Source organism: Hypanus sabinus, chromosome 25 (assembly GCF_030144855.1).
Source record: "Hypanus sabinus isolate sHypSab1 chromosome 25, sHypSab1.hap1, whole genome shotgun sequence".
NCBI lineage: Eukaryota > Metazoa > Chordata > Chondrichthyes > Myliobatiformes > Dasyatidae > Hypanus > Hypanus sabinus.
In genome coordinates, this window is record NC_082730.1 from 8,522,189 (window position 1) to 8,545,775 (window position 23,587).

The following is a 23,587-nucleotide window of genomic DNA, read 5'->3' on the forward strand; positions in this document are numbered from 1 at the left end:
AATGGAGACTCAGTACCTGTGCCAGAGTCAGGGCAGGGTGAAAAGTGGAGGCCTCAGTTGCAGATTCAGAGAAAAGTACACCACAGAAACAGCCCATCTAGTCCATGCAAAACTCTTTAAACTGCCTAGTCCCATCGACCATAGCCCTCCATACCCTTCCCATCCATGTACCTAACTAAACTTTTCTTAAATGTTGAAATTGAGCTCACATACACCACTTGAGCTGGCAGCTCATTCCACACTCTCACCTCCCTCTGAGTGAAGATGTTTCCCCTCATGGTCTCCTTAAACATTTCACCTTTCACCCTTAACTCATGACCTCGACTTGTAGTCTCAGTGAATAAAACTCAGTGGAAAAAAAGCCTACTTGCATTTACCCTATCTATACCTGTCATAGTTTTGTATCCCTCTATCAAATCTGCCCTCTAATGGGTCAGGCAGCATCTATGGAGAGGAATAAACAGTTGAAAGGAAGTGGGAAGGTAGGGTGGGGGAGGGGAGGGGAAGGTGGGGTGGGGGAGGGGAAGGTGGGGGAGGGGAGGGGAAGGTGGGGTGGGGGAGGGGAAGGTGGGGGAGGGGAGGGGAAGGTGGGGTGGGGGAGGGGAACGTGGGGTGGGGGAGGGGAACGTGGGTAGTCAGAAGGTGAAGAAGAGCCCTTAATATTATAACAACACACACAAAATGCTGGTGGAGCACAGCAGGCCAGGCAGCATCTATAAGGATCCTGACGAAGGGTTTCGGCCCGAAACGTCGACAGTGCTTCTCCTTAGAGATGCTGCCTGGCCTGTTGTGTTCCACCAGCATTTTGTGTGTGTTGCTTGAATTTCCAGCATCTGCAGATTTCCTCATGTTTGCCCTTAATATCATGCCCCCTCGCATTAGCCATTTTCACCCTGGGAAAACTATCTGTGGCTTCCCCCTCAGTCTCTGCCCCTTATCATCTTGTACACCTCCATCATGCCAAACCTGGTTGCAACATCTTTCCAAATTTGTTCACTGGGTACCAATCTCCCGACTCAGGAGCAAGGTCCTGATCCAACGCAGGAGTGTTAAAGGAAACATCCGAGACTAGAGGGCAAGTTATTATTATTCTATAGATTTATTGAGTATGCCGACAAAAATGAACCTCGGGGTTGTATATGGTCACATACATGTACCCTGATAATAACATTGACTTTGAACATTAATGTCCTCTCCCTATATTATTACTCAGTCCCTCAAGTTTTGGCAACATTCTTAGTCACCGGCTGTGCTCTCTTCCCAGGTTAATGACATAGATCCTTCAACGAGGTAACTAAAAGTCACTCAATACTCCAAGAGTGTACCAATATCCTGTACAACCTCAACAAAATCCTGCCCCCCACCCCCGCAGGATAAGTGAACCAATGGTACTGTACAGGGCTCCACAGTAGTAGTCCAATCACAAACAAGAGATCTGCAGATGCTGGAAAATCCAAGCAATTTTCTATTCCTACAGGGGACGGGGCATTTGTGGCGGGCATTGAAGGCAAGTTTCAGATCTCCGGGCATCCGATTGGGAAGCCAGCGGTGTGTTCAGAACCATTTCTCAGAGCGACGCGATGAAGAACGAACCGTGGGGCAGGGACGGTGTGCTGTGTTGAACCCGGATTAATGAATCGTCCCTGGCAAGGAGGGGTAATGGTGCGGGGGCATCTCAAATGTGGCTTGAGGCTGGTACGAATCTGGTGGGGGTTGGATGGGTATCCAGCGGGGATGGGACAGTGATCTGATGGGCCGGGAGGCGGATCGAGTGGGAATGGACAAGGATCGAGTGCGACCGGGATAGAGATCTACTGAGGACGCGATAGGGGATCTACTGAAGACAGAATGGGGGAATCCAGTGGGCATGGGACTGGAGAGAATTTTGATGGGGACAGGGATCGCGTGGGAACAGGCCGTGAATCTGGTGGAGAGGGACAGGGGTCTACCGAGTACGGGACGGGGTACTGTATCTGTGATAGGCAGTGAAGGAACATTTCAGATTTCCGGGCCGTCCGGGTCACCGAGCTGCGGGTGGACGGGGCGCTGCCGGCGACGGGCTGTAACCAACGCGTCACCCGGGCAACGAATTGCAACAGGGCAGCGGCGGTGGCAGAATAGCCAAGGGCTGGGCAGGTGAGTGGGTCCGGGCCCTGGCAGAGTCCTGGCGTCCTGCGGGTCCTCTCTTCCGGCCCGCCGGGGAGTTCCCTTCTCCTCTCTCGCGGATCTCACTTCCTCCGATCACCGTGAGTGCGGAGTCCTAAATTTAAGGGGGAAAAAAAACCCAGAGATTGTTCACCCACCTCTCCTGGCTGGTGACCCCCACCCACTACTTAAGAATGCAGTGGATTCAATCCCAGATACCCAGGACTCTGGCACCCGGGAGGCAACAATACCATCCGGGAATTATTTTCTCGCCCACAGAACCTCCTGTCCGTTCCCCTAACTAATGAATCCCCTATCACCACAGCTCACCTCTTCTCTCCCTTCCCTTCTGAGTCAGAGACCTGACTACTGTGCCATTCCTCTGTTAGGTCATTCCCCCTCCCTCAAACACTATACCTGTTGTTGAGGGGGATGGCCACAGGGGTACTTACCCTGCACCTCAATTCCTTTCCCCTTCCCGACTGTCACCCAGTTTCCTGTGTCCTGCACCTTGGGTGTAACTACCTCTCTATATGTTTTGTCTATCAACCCCTCAGCCCCCCGAATACGGAGTTCATCCGGTTCCATCTCCGACTCTTCAATGTGGTTCGTTAGAAGCTGCAGCCGGATGCGCTTCCCGCTGTTGTAGTGGTCAGGGACCCTGGCGGTCTACCTGCCTTCCCACATCCCACAAGAGGAGCATTCCACTATCCCGAGCAGCTATAAAGAAGGGGCTTTATAGCTTTTATATCCTTGAGCTATTCTTTCCTTTGCCTTCTCTGACAGAAGCCCCTCTTCGTTTGGTACAGCATATTGTGAGACGATGTTGTAGCAAGCCAGGCTGACATGGCTGACGTGTGGATGGCAGAGTGGAATTGCACCAGTATGTTCGGACCAGGGGGCTCGGTGCTCGGGAAGCTGTAGTATTAAATCAATAAAACCGAGCAAGTCAGATCTCTTTTAAAAACTTTCCCCTTTCACTATAAACCCATGTCCTTTTGTTTTATACCTCCGTCCTTGGGGAAAAAAGGCTGCAACTATCTACCCTAACTGTGTTCTGCGTAATTTTATCAAACTCCATCAGAGCAGCGCCCTTCTCGCCAAAGAAAACAATCTCAATTTCGTCAGTTAGTCCTGACGAAGGGTCTCGGCCCGAAACGTCGACAGTGCTTCTTCCTATAGATGCTGCCTGGCCTGTTGTGTTCCACCAGCATTTTGTGTGTGTTGTTGTTGTTAATTTCAATTTAATTAGTTTCTTGTAAACAAAACCCTCCAGTTTAGGAAATGTCGCAGTCTCTATCACGGTTTCTGTAGTGTAGCGGTTATCACGTTCGCCTCACACGCGAAAGGTCCCCAGTTCGATCCTGGGCAGAAACATAGTTTTGACTCGCTACTTCAGGAGTACGTGTTTCGGCCGATCTCATTCAGCTGCCCTGTTGGTGTAACTTTTGGGGTTTCATTCACTCCGCAGTCTGTGAGTCTCCGCAGCCGGAGAGTCTGTACATTCTCCCCGTCACTCAGTAGGCCAGGAGCACAGTCAATGTTTCGGGCCAAAACCCTTCGGCAGTACGGGGGGAAAAGAAAGCTGAAGACTAGATTTAAAAGGTGGGAGAGGGGGAGAGAGAAACACCAGGCGACAGGTGAAACTTGGAAGGGGAGGTGTGAAATAAAGAACTAGGAAGTTGATTGAGACAGAAGGCCAGGGAAGGAAGAAAGGGGAGGTGCAGGAACACCGGAGGGAGGCGATGGGTGGGCAAGGAAAAATGGGTGAGAGAGGGAAAAGGGACGCGAAACAGTGAAGGGGTGGGGGGCATTACCGGAAGTTTGAGAAACAGATGTTCATGCCATCAGGTTGAAGGCTACCCAAACAGAATATAAGGTGTTGTTCCTCCAACCTGAGTGTAGCCTCATCACAACAGCGGAGGAGGCCGTGGATAGACATATGGGAATGGGAATGGGAAGTGGAATTAAAATGGGAGATCCCGCTTGTCCCGGCGGATGGAACGGAGATGCTCGAGAAGCGGTCTCCCAGTTGGTCTCGGGTGGAGATAACGTCTCTGCCAAAGGATCACAAGCAAGACACGCACAATGCTGGAGGAACTCAGCAGGCCGGGCAGCATCCATGGAAAAAAGTATTGTCGACGCCTCGGGCCTGGACCCATCGCCAGTCCCGCGGATTTTCTCTTGTTTGTGGGTGCAGATCACAAGTCCTGGTTATGCGACCACTGACACCAGGCAGACAATCTCTGAAGAGTACTGACACCAGGTGGGGTCACCCGTCTTGTAAAGACACTGCCCAGAAGGTGGCAATGGCAAACGACTCCTGTAGAAATATTGCCAAGAACAATCATGGTCATGGACAGGAAGGAAGAGGAACTCTGCTGTTAACGTGGGCACAGGACAGAGCTGCTCCCGGGACTCTCGGCACTGTGGCAGTGCGGTCGGGACCTTCACCAAATCAACTCAGTCCCTAGCCAGCCGTGTGGGAGGGGAGCTGGGGTCACATCAGCCTGGTGGGGTTGGGGCATGGTCCTCCGGCCAAGGGCTCGCTCAAACACCTCAGCAGCCAGATGGGTGGTCCAGTGCTGCAGCTGACGCCCCTGCCCCTGCATCGTGTGTGGGGTCGCTTCTCCCCGCACCAGCACTCGTCTGCCCTTCTCTCCTGGCTCTCCGGTTTCGAGGATGTGTATCAAGAATTTTTTAAAATGATTGTGAATAAAGTGTCTTCTGGGGGGGGGCAGATTAAAGGCAGATGGAAGACCATGATAGCCCCCCTCATACGGCACATAATGATGATGACTGTCAGTAAGTTATGCTATGGTGGCGTGGAGGGAACAATCGCTGACCCACACCTCCCACGCCAGGTACTTATTAAGCTGGGAGTTAAGGGATGGCCCAATAGATAAACGGCAGCGAACATTTGGAATAATTACCGGTTAGGGACGTGGAGTTAATAACAACAAATGCGAACAGCTTGTGGTGCTTGGGACGGTGAGAGAAATGGAATTACTTTGATATTCGTTCCTGGATGCTGGTGTTACTGATGAGACTGGCATTTAATGGCCACTTGTAAAAGATATTTAGCGTAACTGAGTGGTTTGCAGGGAGTTTAACTGAGTAGCCAGGTGTAAGTTACACTGCCGTGGATTTACGCAGGTCAACGCAGAATGTACTGCCTCTGTATATGGTTCAATAGAGCCTCCTCAGTGTGGCCCTTATTCCCGCCTCCGCCAAAGGCGCGTCCCAGACAACGTTGATTATTTAGTCAATCTGCTGCAGGAACTCAGCAGGCCAGGCAGCATCTATGCAGGCAGAGGGTTGGACGAGAACGGCATCAAGACTGGTATTTGGGCTCTTGCTCCTGATTTCAACATTCTCATTAATCTTTCTATAGTTTGGACTAATCGAATCAAATTATTTTGGAGCCTAATTGAAGGACAACAATTTGATGGGGACAGGAATCAAGTGGGAACAGGACGAGGGAATTTGGTGGAGACGGACGGTGAATCGGTGTGCTTTGTGTCTACTGAAGACGGGACAGGGATCTCAGGTAGTCACTGAAGGAACATTTCAGATTTCTGGGCTGTCCCGAATTCAGACTCGGCCCGGGTCACCGAACTGCGGGTGGACGGGACGCTGCCGGCACTCTATTCGCTTGACGCATGCGCTGCCGGCGATGGGCTGTAACCAACGCGTCACCCGGGCAACGAAATGCCACGGGGCAGCGGCGGTGGCAGCATGGCCAGGGTCTGGGCAGGTGAGTGGGTCCGCGCCCTGGCAGAGTCGTGGCGCCCTGCCGGCCGGGAAGCTCCCTCCCTTCGATCAGTATGAGTTCAGAACTGTGAGGTTGATCACCTCACTGCACAGCGGCAAGGTGAAAATGAAGGGTAAAGTAGGAACATGTTCAGCACAACTTTGTGGGCCGAAGGGCCGGTATTGTGCTGTAGGTTTTCTATGTTTCTACCCAACGCTCCTGGCTAGTGACACCTTCTTGCCCGGAATCCTCAGTAATTCAGGTCTTCAAAAAATACTGTTCAATCTATTTCATTCGGTCCGCAGGTACCAGGTTATTAACTAAAGGCACTATCATCTATTTAATGTTATTTGTGGAGAGGGAGGGAGAGAGAGTATGGGGAAGGAGGAGGAGAGAGGGGAGTTGGGGAGAGCGAGGGAGAGTGGAGAGAAACGGAGAAAGCGGAAGAGAGAGAGAAATGGAAAATTTTCAAGACCGATATCAACTCAGTGTTTGGATGAAAGGTGGGTCAACAGAGCTGAGGTACATTTGGGGATTAGCAGACCATGGGTATGAATATAAATAATAGTTCTCTAATGTAAATAAGACCTACAACAAAAGGAGATCTGTGCAATGATTGAAATGGGCAGTTTCATTTTCACCCTGCCACTGTGCACTGGATGAATCGACATTGGAGGAACACAGAGCACTGGACGAACTCGGTGGGTCAGGGACCATCCATGGGGTGTGTTTCATATATACTTTGTCACTGGACCAGGTCGTGTGCTTTTCTCTAGAATACCCCTGGGCACATTCACACCCACTTTAGCTGGTGGACGAAGAAAATATTGTAACTGAAGCAAAAACCGGTTTAAGGATTTTTCAGTCTTCATCGCACAAGCTTTGGAACTCATTTTGACCCCATCAGGTGCATAACAGTTGCTGAACTAGTCAAGACCAGAGTGATATTTTCCAAAGTCCGGATAAATGGCTGTCAATCCAAGAAACACATTTGAAACTATAGTTAATTGATGTAATTAAAAAGATGTGGATGACTTAAGAAATTTAAACTCTGAAATGGAATGGTAATGTTTGTGTCAGTGGATTGGAATGAAGGCTCCACTTACACACACCTTCATACATGCCAATCTGCAACAGTTCTGCACCTTATTCTGCTTACTGCGTACTGCATCATTCAGTCCTTTATTCACCCTCTTCGATTTTGTCTGCCTTTTACACTGAAACATCCTGCAAGTTTGCCCCATCAACACCCTCTCCTCACTACACATCGCCTCTGTTTGTAAACCCGCTACTTCATCTTCACCACTATTACCTGCCTTTCCGATGACATTTCTTACGTTTAAGTACAGGCAGCTCAGGCACCAGTCGCGCCATTTAATTCCTAACTTTGTCTGAGGTCTCACCAACTTCTGCCTCCACAACCTCTCCACTGACTGTTCCGGTACTCTGGTTCCCAACCCCCTGCAACTCTAGTTTAATCCCCACTGTGTAGCACTAACAAATCTTCCCACTAGGATATTAGAATCCCCCTCTTCTTTTTCAGCTGCAAACCATCCCTTCTGTACAGGTCCTACCTTCCCTTTGAAAAGAACCAAACGATCCAATAATCTTACGCCCTCCCTCCTACACCAACTCTTTTGCCACATATTAAACTGTATAATCTTTCTAGTTCTGGACTCACTACCAAGTAGCATGGATAGCAGTCCCGAGATCACACCCCTGGAGGTTATACCCTTCATCATGGCACCTAACTCCCCGGACTCCCTACGCAGAACCTCGTACTCATCCTACCCATGTCATTGGTACCTACATGGTCCATGACTTCTGCCTGTTCATCCTCACACTTAGAATGCTGAGGACTTGATCCGAGATGTCCCGGACCCTGGCGCCAGGGAGGGAACCAATCACCCGGAAATCTCATTCTCGCCAACAGATCCTCCTGTCCATTCCCCTAAATAATGGACGGTGTGCCTCTTCCCCTCCCCCCTTTCCCTTCTGAGTCACAGAGGCAGACTCAGTGCCAGAGACCCGACTGTTGTGGCATTCCTCTGTTAGGTCAACGCCCCCACCCCAACAGTATTCAAAATGATAAACCTGTTGTTCAGGAGTATGGCCACAGGGGTACTTACTCTGCACCGGCTCCTTAATTCCTTCCCCCTTCCCAACTGTCACCCTGCACTTTGGGTGTAACTACCTCTCTATATGTCTTATCTATCAGCCCCTCAGCCTCCTGAATGATCCGGCTTTCACTCAGGTCCCTCTCCAACTCCTTAACGTGGACTGTTAGAGCTGCAACTGGACGCACTTCCCGCTGTTGTAGTGGTCAGGGACCCTGGCGGTCTCCCTGCCTTGCCACATCCCACAAGAGGAGAATTTCACTATCCTGCCTGTTATCTCTAATATCCTAGCTGAGCAGATATAAAGAAAGGAAGGCGGGGGGGGGGGGGGTACTTAACTTTGAGCTTTTCTTTCCTTTGCTTTCTCCCTCGTGAGACGATGCTGTACCAAACCAGACTGACATAGCTGACGTGAGGATGACACGTGAATTGCACCAGTATGTTCTGGGGAGGACAAAGAGAATCGGACATCTGTACCAGTGGACTCGGGGAGCTGTAGTATTAAATCGACAATACCGAGCATGTCAGATCAAACTCCATCAGATCAGCGTCCTTCTCTCCAAAGAAAACAGTGCTTCTCCCTATGGATGCTGCCTGACCTGCTGTGTTCCACCAGCATTTCGTGTGTGTTGTTTGTAATCTCAATTTAATTCGTGTCTTGTAAACAAAACCCTCCAGTTTAGGAAACGTCGCAGTCCTGATCATGGTTTCTGTAGTGTAGCGGTTATCACGTTCGCTTCACACGCGAAAGGTCCCCAGTTCGATCCTGGGCAGAAACATAATTTTGCCTCCAAAGGAGAAAGTGTTCCAGACGATCTCATTCAGCTGTCCGAAGATCTCACCGCGAAAGTAAAACGTGGGATACCCCTGTAACTCACCGTAGCGGTTAGCGTGACGCTTTACAGCCGGCCGCTGCCTGTGAAGAGTTTGTACGTTCTCTCCGCGACTGCTCCGGGTTCTCCGGTTTCCTTGCAGATTCTGTTTGAGTGTCAGGGTGGAGGGACATCTCTACCAAAGGAGGTGTAAGGCGCTCTTCCCCTCCACTCGCCTGCATCACCCTTGGGTAAGGTGTAGCACCTGCTTAGCCTCCTTGATCAGAGTTACGTGAAGCCATGGGAGCAGCTGGTGCAGATCACAAGTCGTGGTGATGCGACCACTGACGCCAGGCAAACAATCTCTGAGAGTATTGACAGCGGAGGGGGTCACCTGTCTCGTAAAGACACTGCCCGGGAGAAGAAGGCAATGGCAAACCACTTCTGCAGTAAAAATTGCCAAGGACAATCATGGTCATGGATAGAGAAAAGAACAAGCAGATTAAAGACAGATGGAAGACCGTGATCGCCCACGTCATACGGTCCAGCACACAATGATGATGACTGTTAGGGTTAGTAAGTTGTGGGCATGCTATGGTGGCGCGGAGGGGGCACTCACTGACCCAAACCTTCCACTCCAGGTGTTACTAACCTGGAAGTTAAGAGAATGGCCCAATAGATGGCTCCAGTCAATATTTGGAATAATTTACGGATGTGAAACAGTTGCAGGTCCGATTAGGGATTCAGGGACGGGAATATGTTAGAGGTCAGCTCTTCGCTCCGTGTTCGATGTTTAACAACGTGAACGGGTGACGAAGGACATCCGGAGTTGAGGCACCCGCTCCGCGATTGGGAAGCCAGCGACGTGTTCAGAACAATTTCTCAGAGCAACACGTTGAAGAACGAACCGTGGGGCAGGGATGGCGTGGTGTCATGAACCAGGATTAATGAATCGTCCCTGGCAAGGAGGCGTGATGCTGCGGGGCATCTCAAACGTGGCTTGAGGCTGGTACTGGGATCCCACAGACAAACAGGTGCAGTTCCAGTGTGGGAGGGGGATCTGGTGGGGACGGACGAGGGAGCGGTACAGGGGTCTACTGAGCACGCGATAGGGGATCGTGGGATTGGGACGGGACAGAGATTCCATGGGGATAGGGATCTTGTGGGGGCAGACAAGGATCTAGTGGGACCTGTAGCAGTCACTGAAGGAACAGTTTAGATTTTCGGGCCGTCGCGAACCCGGACTCGAACTGCAGGAGGACCAGGCGCTGCCGGCACTCCATTCGCGTGACGCATGCGCAGCCGGCGATGGGCTGTTACCATCGCGTCACCCGGGCAACGCACTGCAACAAGGCAGCGGCGGTGGCGGAATGGCCAAGGTCTGGGCAGGTGAGTGGGTCCGGGCCCTGGCAGATTCGTGCGGGTCTGACAGCTGAGGAGCTCTCCCCTTCTTCAACAGAACTCCTTCCTCTCTCTCTGATCGCTATGGGCTCAGAGCTTTAAGGTAGAAAGAATAAACACAGAGGTTGATCACCCACCGCTCCTGGCTAGTGACACCTTCTTGCCCTGAGACCTCACTAATTCAGGTCTTTAAAAATATCGTTCAATCGATTTCATTCGGTCAGCAGGTACCAGGTTATAAACCAAAGGCTCTGTCATCTATTTGAGTTAACTGTGGAGAGGGAGTAGGGGAAAGAGCGCTGTGGGGTGGTAGTGGGGAGAGAGAAAGAAATGAAATATCTTCAAGCCCAATATCAACTCAGTGATATTGTGGCCGGTGATATTGGTCACTGGCCTCCAGGCAGAATATTCTCCATCTACAACCACCTTCTGCCTTCTGTAGGTATGCCAATTCTGTATCAGCCATGTTTCCCTGGATCCCCTACCTCCTGACTTTCTGAATGAGCCTAGCACAGGGAACTTTGTCAAATGCCTTACTAAAATCCATATATGCCACATCCACTGCTTTACCTTCCTCAGTGTGTTTTGTTACTTCCTCAAAGACAAGTTGATGAAATGAGAGCAGTGGATGTGGATTTTAGTGAGGCATTGGTCAAGGCTCTCCATTGAGAAGGTAATTTCTATGAATTGCAGTAATAATTTCTTTTAAATCCCCTCAGGTTCTCGGAAATCTTTGCCACTCAACGTGCCTGAGAGACAGCTGTTCCCACTTCACTGGGCCTCAGATAGACTTGGAAATGAGTTTCCCCCAATAAGAGGATCCCCAAACTGTGGGCCAGGCCACTACGATACCTTTTCTGTATGTTCCAGGTGATTATTAAATTTTCCCACCGGTGGCAGTATATAAGTGGGCCAGATGTGGGACTAACTTAGCTGGCCACTTTGGTTGACACGGACCAGATGGGCTGAATGGACTGTTGCCCTGCTGTATGACTATGACTCAAGTGAGGAGTGACTGTAGATGAACATGAGAGAGAAAGCTCTGCCTCTGAACCTTCCACCTCAGAAACAGGAGCAGGAGTGACCTTGGCAAAACAGTTTCTAGGTCACAGAAGGATGGCCAACCTCTCCTTCCCCCCCCCCCCCCCCCCGCTGGCCTGATAACTAAAATACTTTGCATCAGTCTGTGGAGGAAATGTCACTCCTCAAAAGCTGATCAACAATACTAGATGATGAGGGAGAAAATGGCTAATACGAAAGGGCATAACTTTTAAGGTAATTACAGGAAAGTATAGGGGGCATGTCAGAGGCAGTTTTTTTTTTTGCACAGAGAGTAGTGGGTGCATGGCCAAAGCTGCCAGGGAATGGTAGAGGTAGATACTTTGGGGACAGACACTTTAAGAGAGGTTCCTTGTCATAGCCAGGGCAGAGGGTGTTACTAGGGATTAAGTGCTCCCAATGGCATGCATCTCGATAGCCTCTGACAACCAAGTCCAGCTCCTGTCCTTCTCGTGTGGTTTAGCTACTAAGTCTGGTAGAACAGTTCCTACAGAAGGGGGCAAAGGCAGGTTACTGCCACCTTAAAACTAGTCACTTCAGGCAGATGGGGCCCTTCAAGTGTGGTTGGCAGCTGTTCTAGGAGAAGGAAAACTCTGATATCAAACCTCCGCTGCCTTGCGTCTATACCCACTCAAGGGGAAGGCTGTGGGAATAAACCCCAGTGAAAATTCCAGAGCTGGAGTCCCTAAGGCAATACTACATTGCGTTCAACATTGCGCAAAACTGTTGGTTTCTGCTGGTCCTATGGTCTCATCAGCTGCATAGAGTGAGGGAGCCTGCTGCACGGGCAACGGATTGTGGGCCTTATTGTACTGCCCTGGCTTGCGTATTATGTAAAGAGCTAGGATGAACATCCAGAGTCGGCCCTGACCAATGGAGAGCCTCAGATAGGTAGATGGTTGATAGACAGCTATGTGGGAGGGAGGGAAGGATTAGTTTGGATAAATGCTATAACATTCTGTGTTCTGTGATCACAAGACAGGGCACAGAAACAGGCTTTTCAGCCAGACTCATCCTTGCCTGTCTATGCTAATCCCATTTTAGCCCAAGTCTATCTCCTTTCCCGTTTGGAATTGGAATTGGTTTATTATTGAGATAAACCACATTAGAGAGATACAGTGAAAAGCTCGTCTTGCATACTGTTCATAGAGGTCAAATCATTACAGAGTGCATTGAGGCAGAACAATAACAGTTGCAGAATAAAGTGTCACAGTTACAGTGAAAGTGTAGTACAGGTAAACGATAAAGTGCAAACTCATAATGAGGTGTATTGGCTGTCCTTGAGCCTGTTGGTATGAGCTTTCTGGCTGTTGTATCTTCTGCCCAATGGAAGAGGGGAGAAGGTCCAAATCCATCTAAAAAACTGTGCTTGCACCTGTCTCTACCAATTCCTCTGGCAGCTCGTTTCTCTGTATGAGAAACCACCCTTTTCTACTGAACTGACAGTTTTGTATACAGTATTCTGAGCAGATGCTGTACCAAAGCAGACAGCACTAGCCGATGTGGGGATCCTTTCAGGGATGTCAGTGCAGAATTGCGCCAGTATGTTCTGGGTAAAATGAAGTAAACAAGGACAATCCTGACACATGCACTGAGGAGTCGGAGCGCTGTAGAATGACGTCGATAAAACTTAGTAACTCAGATCTCTTTTAAATCTTATCCCCTTTCACCTTAAACCCATGTCTTTTTGTTTTAGACTCCTGGCCTTGGAAAAAGTCTGTTACTATCCTATCTCTGATCTGCATAATTTTATAAATTTACATTCACTCCAAAGAAATCCCAGCTGAATTAACGCAACACGCAGGCAGCATCGACGGGAAAAGGGTCGCGGCCCGAAACCTTTCAGCAGGACAGATGAAGTGCAAAGACCCAGATTTTCTTCTTGTAACCCAAGCCCTCTAATCCCGGCAACGCCGCTACAACTGTCACGGTTTCTGTAGTGTAGCGGTTATCACGTTCGCCTCACACGCGAAAGGTCCCCAGTTCGATCCTGGGCAGAAACATAGTTTTGACTCGCGCTTCTATTTCTCACAGGAGTACGTGTTCCGGACGTTCTCATTCAGCTGTCCGAAGGACTAAAACTCGGGGGCACTGTACGGTAGCACTTAGAGTAACGCTTTACAACAGTCAGCTGTAAAGGTCGGGGTTTCATTCCCTCCGCTGTCGGTAAAGAGTGTATGTTCTCCCCGTGGGTGCTCCAGTTTTGTTCTGTTGGGGTCGTAAATTGTGAGTATGCGGAAGCACACTGTCGCTGATTTGATTTGACGCAAGCAATGTACTGTATTTCACTGCCTGTTTCTATGTACTTGTGACAGATGAAGTTAATCTGTATTTTTAAAAAATCTAGCACTACTACATCCTTTGGTTGTCTTGGGGAACCACAACATGGCATCCCAAGTCTTACACAAAATGCTGGAAGAACTCAGCAGGCCAGGCACATCGATGGGAAAGAGAACAGTCGACGCCCGAAACATCAACGGTACTCTTCCACAGATGCTGCCTGGCCTGCTGAGTTCCTTTAGCATTTTGTGTGTGTTGTTTGAATTTCCAGCATCTGCAGATTTTCTCATTTGTCCCAAGTCTTAGTTCACTATCTGAAAAGGCAAGCGAGCTAAATGTCGCCTTCGCCACTCAGTCTCCCCGTGTCTGCAGAAACAGATTCGGACTTATCTTAGAAGGTTCCTTAGGTCCAGCCTGCATTGTCTTTGTTGGAATTAGCGTGTTGATCATCACATTTCCTTTCCTCTACAGCAATACAGTATATCCGGTAACTTGGGAAAGAAGCCAGAGAGTAAAATTGGATATACATTGGGAGCAAGGACGGCGGCTCGATTCTCGCCTGCAGTAGTAAGTGAATGAGCATAACCAGTGATAATGAATCCTGACGAAGGGTCTCAGCCCGAAATGTCACCCGTTTATTCCTCTCCATAGATCATCCTGAGTTCCTCCAGCATTCTGCGAGTGTTACTCTGGATTTCCTGTATCTGCAGAATCTCTTCAAAGTTCAACGTAGATTTCTTATCCGAGTACATCTATGTCACCATGTACTATCCTGAGATTCGATTTCTTGTGGACTTTTACAGTAGAACAAAGAAATACTATGATTAGTGAGTAGTTAGTGAAAAAGTACACACTAAACAAAGACTCACAAACAAACGAACAGCAGATGCCCGAAACAAGAGAAAATCTACAGATGCTGGAAATCCCAGCAACACTCACAGAAGATGCTGAGGAATTCAGCAGGCCAGGCAGCTTCTACTGAAAAAAAGTACAGTTGACGTTTCGGCAGATACCTAGGGACACCACCAATTAGAAATCCAAGTTACCTATCATCCTGACTTGGAAACATATCACCATTCCTTCATTGTTGCCGGGTCAAAATCATGGAATTCCTTAACAGCACTGTGAGTGTACCTACACCTCAGGGATTGCAGTGTCCAAGAAGGCAGCTCATCACCACCTTCTCAAGGGCTACTATGGATGGGCAATGAATGCTGGCTTAGCTGGTGATGCCCACATCCCATAAATGTATACAAAAAAAAGAAAAAAAAGCATGCAAATACAAGAACTAATAATCAGAATATCAATAAATAATCCTGAGAACATCAGCTGTGGTAGTACAACTCCCATACCAGGCAGTCACACAGCCAGTCAGGATGCTCTCAATTGTGCCTCAATAGAAATTCTTTAGGATTTGAGGTCTTGTGCCAAACTTCTTCAGCCATCTGAAGTGAAAGAGGCACTGTTGTGCATTTTTTCACCACACAGCCAGTATGTACAGATCAAGTGAGGTCCTTGGTGATGTGTATACTGAGGAACTTGAAGCTGTTCACCCTTTCAACCCCAGATCCATTGATGTCTCCATTCTTCCTATAGACCACAACCAGCTCCTTTGTTTTTGTGACATTGAGGCAGAGGTTGTTTTCTTGACACCAGTGTCATCAGGTGATGACTTCTTTTCTGTAGGCTGCCTCAATATTATTTGAGATAAGGCCAATCAATGTAGTATCATCTGCAAATTTAATTAGCAGATTGGAGCTGTAAGTGACAACACAGACATGGGTGTACAGAGAGTAAAGGAGGGACTTTAGGACACAGGCCTGGGGTGCTCCTGTGTTGAGGGTCAGAGCGACAGAGGTGAGGGAGTCCACTCATACCACCTGCCGGTGATCTGGATCCAGCTGCACAAGGCAGAGTGAAGGCTGAGGTCTCTGAGCTTCTTGTCAAGCCTGAAGGAATTATGGCGTTGAATGCTGAACTGTAGTTGAAGAACAGCATTCTTACATAAGTATCCCTCCTCTCCAGGTGTGTGGAGCTGTGGCTATTGCATCATCTGTTGATCGGTTGTGTCAGTAGATGAACTGTAAGGGGTCCAGTGTGGTTGGTAGCATGCTGTAGATGTAGTCCTTGACCAGCCTCTCAAAGCATTTTGACATAAAATGACCATAAATTACAAATATGTAGTGGGGAAAAAGGGATAACGAGATAGTGCTCATAGATGAATGGACAATTCAGAAATCTAATGGCAGAGGAGAAGACACTTTCTGAATCATTGAGTGTGGGTCTTCAGGCTCTGTGTCTGCTCCCTGATGAGAGGAGGTCATGCCCTGGTTGGTGAAGGTCTTTAGTGATGGATGCCACCATCTTGGGCACCCCCTCTTGAAGATGTCAGGAAGGTGGAGTGTGTTGAGTGTGTGATTGAGCTGGCCAAGTCTAAAACCCTCTGCAATTTCTTGTAACTCTTTGTTTAGCATTAACATGTTCTCTACAGGAGAGCATATCACCTGGCCCAGCAGTGTACCAGAAAAGACTTGGAAGAGGTCATGGTTTCAAACCATCAAGTGCACCATTTGGTTCCACATCTCAAAGGAATAAAGAGAGCTCAAGTAAACTTCAAGTTCCTGGGTATGTAAAGCTCCGTCACAATTGTTAATTGGTTAATTACTGTCACATGTACAGAGATACAGTGAATCTCACCCAGACTGATCACTCCACAGTACATGGAGGCACTACAAAAAGAATACAAAAAAGACTTTTACCTATAGTGTTACACTTACAGAGAAAGTGTACTGCGAGTAGACACTAAGGTTAACAAGGTAGAAGAGGAAGATTAATCAGAATCAAGTTTAATATCAGCAACTTATGTGGTGAAATCTGTTGTCTTTGCAGCTGCAGTATGATACATAATAGAGAAAAATAAACTGAATTACAATCAGTATGTACAATGCAATATAAAAAGTATTCACCCCTCCCCCTTGGAAATTTTCATGTTTTATTCTTTTCCAGCATTGAATCACTGTGGATGTAATTTGATTTGGCTTTTTTTTTACACTGATCAACAGAACAAGACTCTTTCATGTCAAAGTGAAAACAGGTCTCTAAAAAGTGATCTAAATTAATTACAATTATAAAATGCAAAATAATTGAATGGATAAATATTCACCTTTTAATATGACACACCAAATCAAATCTGGTGCAGCCAATTGGTTTTAGAAGTCACATAATTAGTTAAATGGAGATCACTTTTTGGAGACCTGTGCGCAGTTAAAGTGTTTCAAAGGATTGTAGTAAAAATACACCTATATCTGGAAGGTCTCTCTGCTGGTGAGTCCGTATCTTGGCTGGCAAAAACTACACATGAGAATAAAAGAACACTTCAAACAACTCTGTGAAAAGGTTATTGAAAAACACAAGTCAGGTGATAGATACAAGAAATTTTCCAAGTCACTGAATAATCCTTGGTGTACAGTTAAGTCAATCATCAAGAAATGGAAATAATATGGCACAGCTGTAAATCTGCCTACGGCAAACCATCCACAAAAACTGAATGAAGAAGGGGACTAGTGAAGGAAGCCACCAAGAGACCTACGACAAGTCAGGAAGGGTACAAGCTTCAGTGGCTGAGATAGAAGAGACTGTGCAAACAACTGTTGCCTAGGTACTTCACCAGTCGCAGCTCTATGGGAGAGTGGCAAAGAGAACGCCGCTGTTGAAAAAATCTCACATGAAATCTCAGCTAGAGTTTGCCAGAAGGTGTGTGGGAGACTCTGAAATCAGCTGGAAGAAGGTCTGATGAAACCAAAATTGAGCTTTTTGGCCATCAGACTAAAGGCTGCGTTTGAAGTAAGCCAACCACCGCACATCATCAAAAACACATCATCTCTACTGTGAAGCATGGTGGTGGCTGCATCATGCTGCAGGGATGATTCACTGCAGCAGGCCCTGGAAGGCTTGTGAAGGTAGAGGGTAAAGTGAATGCAGCAAAATACAGGGAAATGAACCCAAGCATAAAGCCAAAGTTTCACAGGAAATGACTTAAAAACCAAAAAGTTAATGTCCTGGAGTGGCCAAGTCAGAGTCCAGACCTCAACCTAATCAAGAATTTGTGGCTGGATTTGAAAAGGGCTGTTCACTCACAATCCCCATGCAATCTGACAGAGTTTGAGCAGTTTTGTAAAGAATGGAAAAAAATTGGCAGTGTCCAGATGTGCAAAGCTGAGAGACTGATCCACACAGACTCAATGCTGTAACTGCTTCAAAGGTGCTTCTACTAAATACTGACTTGAAGGAGGTGAATACTTATGCAATCAGTTATTTTGTGTTATATATTTGTAATTAATTTAGATCACTTCATAGATGTTTTCACTTGAATAAAAGAGGCTTTTTCTGTTGATCAGTGTTAAAAAAAGCCAAATAAAATCCACTGTGTAACACAATAAAACTTCTAATGGGTATGAATACTTCTTATAGGCACTGTTTATATTAAATAAATAGTGTAAAAATAAAAATAAGTAGTGAGGTAGTGCTCATGGGTTTAATGTCCAATCAAAAATTGAATGGCAGAGAGGAAGAAACTTCCTTAATTGTTAAGTGTGTGTCTTCAGGCTCCTGTACCGACTCCCCGATGGTAGCAATGAAAACAGGGCATGCCCTGGATGATTGGGGGTCCCCTTTTTGAGGCATTGTTCCTTGAAGATGCTATGGAGGCTAGTGCCCATGATGTAGTTAAGTTCACAACTCTCTGTAGCTTATTTCGATCCTATGCAGTAGACCCCCCCCCCTCCCCTCCCCATATCAGATGGGATGCCACCAGTTAGAATGCTCTCCATGGTGATTCTGTTGAAATTTGCGAGTGTCTTTGGTGACATACCAAATCCCCTCAAACTCATAATGGAATATAGCCATTGTTGTGACTTCTTTGTAGCTGTATTGCTATGTTGGGCCCTGGATAGTTCCTCCGAGATGTTGACACCCATAAACTTGAAATTACTGTTTCCACCTCTGATCCCCCAGGGACTTCTGTGTGTTCCCTTGTTTTACTGTTTCTGAAGTCAACAATCAGCTCTTTGGTTAGATAATCAAGAGTTCATCTTTAGCATATAAGAAGTCCATTGAAGAGTCACATAACAGCAGGGTAGATACCGTCCTTGAACTTGCTGGTACGTGCTCTCAGACTATTATGTCTTCTGCCAGTTGGGAGAGGAGAAGAGGGAAATAATGCTGATGTGTTTAACCTTTATAAAATAAATAAATGATACAATTAAAGAAATAATGAGGTAGTGTTCATAGATTCACGGACTGTTCAGAAATCTGGTGGTACATGTTTCTGAATCATTGTATGTGGGTCTCCCAACAGCTCTCCTGGATGATGTCCTTAATAAGGATTGGAGTCTTGTTTGTGAGTGGGGGTGTGGGAAAAGGGCTTCTTCTGCTGTTGTTGCTTGTGTTGTCTGCTGAACATTGTAGGCATGCAATGTTGTTGTTAGAACACTTGTGGGCTGCTGCCAAGTTGTACTGGCTGTGAACAGAAACAATGCATTTCACTGTGTGTTTCAATGTACATGTGATAATAAATTTGAATCTGATCTGATGGATGCCACCTTCTTGAGGCATTGCTTTTTGAAGATGCTCTTGGTGGTGGGGAGAGTTCCGCCTGCGATGGAGCTGGCTGAGTTGACAATGCTCTGCAGCCTCTTGTGATCCTGTATATTGGGTTTCCACACCAGGCCGTGATGCAGTCAGTCAGAATGCTCTCTATTGTACCTCTGTAGAATTGTTAGAGCATTTGGTGACATACCAAATCTCCTCAAACACCTAATAAAGTACAGCTGCTGGCAGATCTTTTTTGTGATTGCATTTTCTTCATGACAGTATGTAAAGCTGTACTTGGGAGTACTTTTATTGAGCATTGCAGTTAGTTACACAAGTCATATTCTTGCAAGTTGTTCCTCTCAATTATGTCCTTCCTGAGATTTAATTTTGTAGATCATCAACAAAGTCAAATACACTCAGTGTATTTTATTAGGCACACCTGCTCTTTAATGCAAATATCTAATCAGCCAATCACATAACAACAACTCAGTGCATAAAAACTTTCAAACACAATCAACAAGTTCAGTTTTCAGACCAAACAATGGGGAAGAAATGTGATCTAAGTGACTTTGACTGTGGAATGATTGTTGGTGCCAGACAAGGTGGTTTGCACATCTCAGAAACTATCGATCTCCTGGGATTTTCACACACAACAGTTGCTAGAGTTTATAGAGAATGGTGCAAAAAAATCAAAAGAAAAATCCAGTGAGTGGCAGTTCTGCAGCAAAAATGTCTTTATAATGAGAGAAGTCAGGCGAGACTGGTTCAAGGTGACAGTAACTCAATAACCACGCATTACAACAGTGGTGTGCAGAAGAGCATCTCTGAATGCACAACACATCAGACCTTGAAGAGGACGGGCTTCAGCAGCAGAATCAATGAACTTACACTCAGTGGCCACTTTATTAGGCAAAGAAGGTACCTAATAAAATGGCCACTGAGTGTTGAGAAAACTCAGTCAGGAATTGTGTAATCCATAAAATTACAACCTGTGCAAAATAACATAAATGGGAATATATTTGTAATTTAGAAATATCTACACATGAGAGTCTTGGTAAGGTTAATTAATTTATTAATTCCTTTTCTATTAAGAATATATAATTACACATTAGTTTTTAATTGATAAATTTTTCTGTTCAAATTAACGTAGATATTGAATTTGTTTTACTTGTAGTCCTGGTACATATGACCTCAACACACCAAGAAACAGACATGTTATGTGGCCAATGAAGTTTGATGCTCCGGACTGGAGTTTAGTTGCTGCTCCTAAAAAGCGCACCTTGCGGATTGAGGTATGGCTATTAGACTGATAGGGGCCAAATCAGTTAAATAGCTCCCAGTACTGCCAGTTCAGGATATCATTAAAAAAAAACACAGCTGCAATGCTGTTGTTTTGTCTGCTCTTGCTGTTGCTTGTGTTGTTCTGCTGCTGAACACTGCAGGCATGCTATGGGAACATTGGCCTGGGCAAGGACAGATGGTAGCTTGATAACTCCTCCAGTGAAGTTAAAGAATAGAAATAATATCAGCAAACAACAGTTCTTTCAGCAATGGAGAGAAAAACAAACAAATATATCTTTTTTTTTACTTATAGCTTGCTGGCGACAAGGAGTTCCGGAAACACAGAAATAGAGTGGCATATTTCAGCTTGTACTACACTTGACGATGTTAAAGACTGGATGTTAATACAACTGGCATGAATTATCATTCACTACACCGTCACTGGTACCATTTCTGGATCACAGAAGTCTTTTATAATGTTGTCCACAACATAATCTGAGATTATTTGTCAGTGTAATAGATTTCATTAAACAAATATAATTCAGTGAATGTGTTATCTTTCATAGTTAGTGAACAGTTCACTGTGTCAATTGCAGACTGCTGAAATATTTCAGGATAATCAGTAAAAACTTACTGCTAGATCTCATTGAAACCTATCAAATATTGAAAGACCTTGATAGAGTTAACATGGAGAGGAAGCTTCCTATAGTGGGGAAGTCTCGGACCAGAGGACACAACCTTAGAATAGAAGGATGTCCTTTTAGAGCAGAAATGAGGAGGAACCACTTTAGCCACAGTGGTGAACCTGTGGAATTCACTGCCACAGATGGCTGTGAAGGCGAAGTCATTGGGTATACTTAAAGCAGCAGTTGATAGGTTATCAGTTAGTAAATGTGTCAAAGGTTACGGGGAGAAGGCAGGAGAAATTACTAATATGGCAGGGGGATGGGAACCAGTATGATAGAGCTGAAGATGAGTCAGCAGGTTTACAGGTAGATGGTGGGTGTAACATGAACGTAAGAAAAGACAAGTCAATGATTGGGTACAAATGCAGAAAAAGCAAAGAGCTAAATTGTACCACAGACACAAAATTAAGGGCGATAATTTTTGCTGATTATCCTGAGGTATTTCAGAAATGAAGGTGATGTAGTTAAATGCGTGTAGCATTCAAAATAAAGTGGATGAAACCATGGCGTAATTAGAGATTGGTCGGTATGATGTTGTGGGCATCATTGAGTCATGACCGAAAGAAGGCCATGGTTAGGAGCTTAACATCAAAGGATATACTTTGTATCGAAAGGACAGGCAGGAAGGCATGGGCGGTGGTGTGGCTCTGTTGGCAAGAGATGGAAATACATCTTTAGAAAGAGGTGACACAGGGTCAAAAAATGTTGAATCTTTGTGGGTGGAGTTAAGAAACTGCAAGGGTGAAAAAACCATTATGAGAATCATATATAGACTTCCAAATAGTAGCCAAGATGCGGGGTTGAGATTGCAAAGGGAGCTGGAAAAGGTATGTAATTGTGATAATGTCACAATTGTTATGGGGGACTTCATGGGAAAATCAGGTTGGTGTTGGATCGCAAGAGAGGAAATTTGTTGAATGCCTATGAGATGGCTTTTTAGAGCAGCTTATGCTTGAGCCTACTTGGGGAAAGGCTATCTTAAATTAGTTGTGTAATAACCCAGATCTTATTAGGGAGCTTAATGTAAAGGAGCCCTTGGGAGACAGTGATCAAAATATGATTGAATTTGATAGAGAGATGCAGAAGTCACATGTATCAGTAGTGTAGTGGAATAAAGGGAATTACAGAGGTATGAGAGAGGAGCTTGCCCTGGTGGATTGGAGGAGGATACTGGCGGGGATGATGACAGAGCAAACTTGGTTGAAGCATCTGGAAATAGTTCACAAAGTGCAGGATAGATAAGTCCTACAAAAGTTGTTCTCGTATGGCAGGGGTAGGCAACTGTAGCTGACAAGTGAAGTTAAGGACTGCATAAAAGCCAAGGAAAGGGCATTGGCGTTTTGCAGCAGCAGTACAGAGCAAAACATAAAAATTACTATAAGTTACAAACACCCTCATCCTTCCTCATCTCTTCACTAGGCCTTAAATAAATTACACCTTTTAAATACTGTATATTTTGAAAAAAATATAGAATACTTTTCTTTTCTCCACATCATCACACTCAGCGTTTTAAAAACAGTTTCTTCAAATCTGCCATCAAATTTCTGAATGCTCCATAAGCCCATGAACATGACCTCATTATTCCTCATTTGCACAATTTATAATGTCTACTGACATGAAACAAATTCACGACATACAGAACACTCAGTGGTCATGTTATTAGTTACTTCCTGTATCCAATAAAGTGGACACTGAGTGGTGTTCTTTTGTTGTAGCCCATCCACATCAAGGTTCAACATGTGCATTCAGTGATGCTGTTCTACACACTTTATTGTAACATGTAGTTATTTGACTGTCACCTTCCTGTCAGCTTAAACTAGTATGGCCATTCTCTTCAAACCTCTCTCATTAGCAAAGCATTTTTGCTCACAGAACTGATGCTCACTGGATTTTTTTTTTGTTTGTCGCACCATTCTCTGTAAACTCTAGAGATTGTTGTGAGTGAAAATCCCAGGAGATCAGCAGTCCCAAAGCACCCAGTCCGGCACCAATAATCATTCCACAAAGTCACTTAGATCACATTTCTTCCCCATTCTGATGCTTAGTCTGAATAACAACTGAAGCTTTTGACCACGTCTGCATGCAAAATTTTATAAATTGAGTTGCTGCCTCATGTTTAACTGATTAGGTATTTGCATTAACAAGTAAGTGTACCTAATAAAGTGGCCACCGAGTATATAAATGTGATAATAAACCTGATTCTGATTAAGGAAGAATGACTTCTGTGGCTGAATAAACACAATCTAGATATTTAACTGTGCTTTTGATTTTTTTGTGACAAGATGTAGATCATCATGTAGGATGTCATTTAGGTCTCTGATGTCTATGCTGACTCTCAGAACATTCCCATCCATCATATTCCCCTTCTTTACAATTAGTTAATTAATTTTAATAAAACAATTACATGAAGAACTTAACTGCATGTGAAGTGGTTTAAATCAGGTGTTATAGAAGTTCATT

At 45.9% G+C, this 23,587-nt stretch overlaps 1 protein-coding gene and 3 non-coding genes across 7 annotated transcripts; all 4 read left to right on the forward strand.

The window, feature by feature from the left end:
• The first annotated feature begins 3,449 nt into the window (after positions 1–3,449).
• trnav-cac (transfer RNA valine (anticodon CAC)) lies at positions 3,450–3,522 on the forward strand. Its single transcript has one exon. It is a non-coding gene; the product is annotated as a tRNA-Val (tRNA).
• Positions 3,523–5,404: 1,882 nt separating this feature from the next.
• LOC132380979 (protein pitchfork-like) lies at positions 5,405–23,485 on the forward strand. Of its 4 annotated transcripts, XM_059950023.1 has the most exons (6): positions 10,072–10,217; positions 10,949–11,088; positions 14,040–14,135; positions 16,060–16,193; positions 20,335–20,452; positions 20,755–23,485. In XM_059950023.1, exons 1-6 carry the CDS (start codon positions 10,199–10,201, stop codon positions 20,821–20,823), a joined length of 576 nt encoding a protein of 191 aa, XP_059806006.1. In that variant the 5' UTR covers positions 10,072–10,198; the 3' UTR covers positions 20,824–23,485. The 4 variants fall into 4 exon arrangements, with proteins under 4 accessions (XP_059806005.1, XP_059806004.1, XP_059806006.1 ...); XM_059950021.1 differs by lacking the exons at positions 10,072–10,217; positions 10,949–11,088 and adding an exon at positions 5,451–5,902; XM_059950024.1 differs by lacking the exon at positions 10,949–11,088 and having other exon boundaries at positions 10,122–10,217.
• trnav-cac (transfer RNA valine (anticodon CAC)) lies at positions 8,723–8,795 on the forward strand. The gene has a single exon. It is a non-coding gene; the product is annotated as a tRNA-Val (tRNA).
• Positions 13,219–13,291, forward strand: trnav-cac (transfer RNA valine (anticodon CAC)). Its single transcript has one exon. It is a non-coding gene; the product is annotated as a tRNA-Val (tRNA).
• Positions 23,486–23,587: the final 102 nt, after the last annotated feature.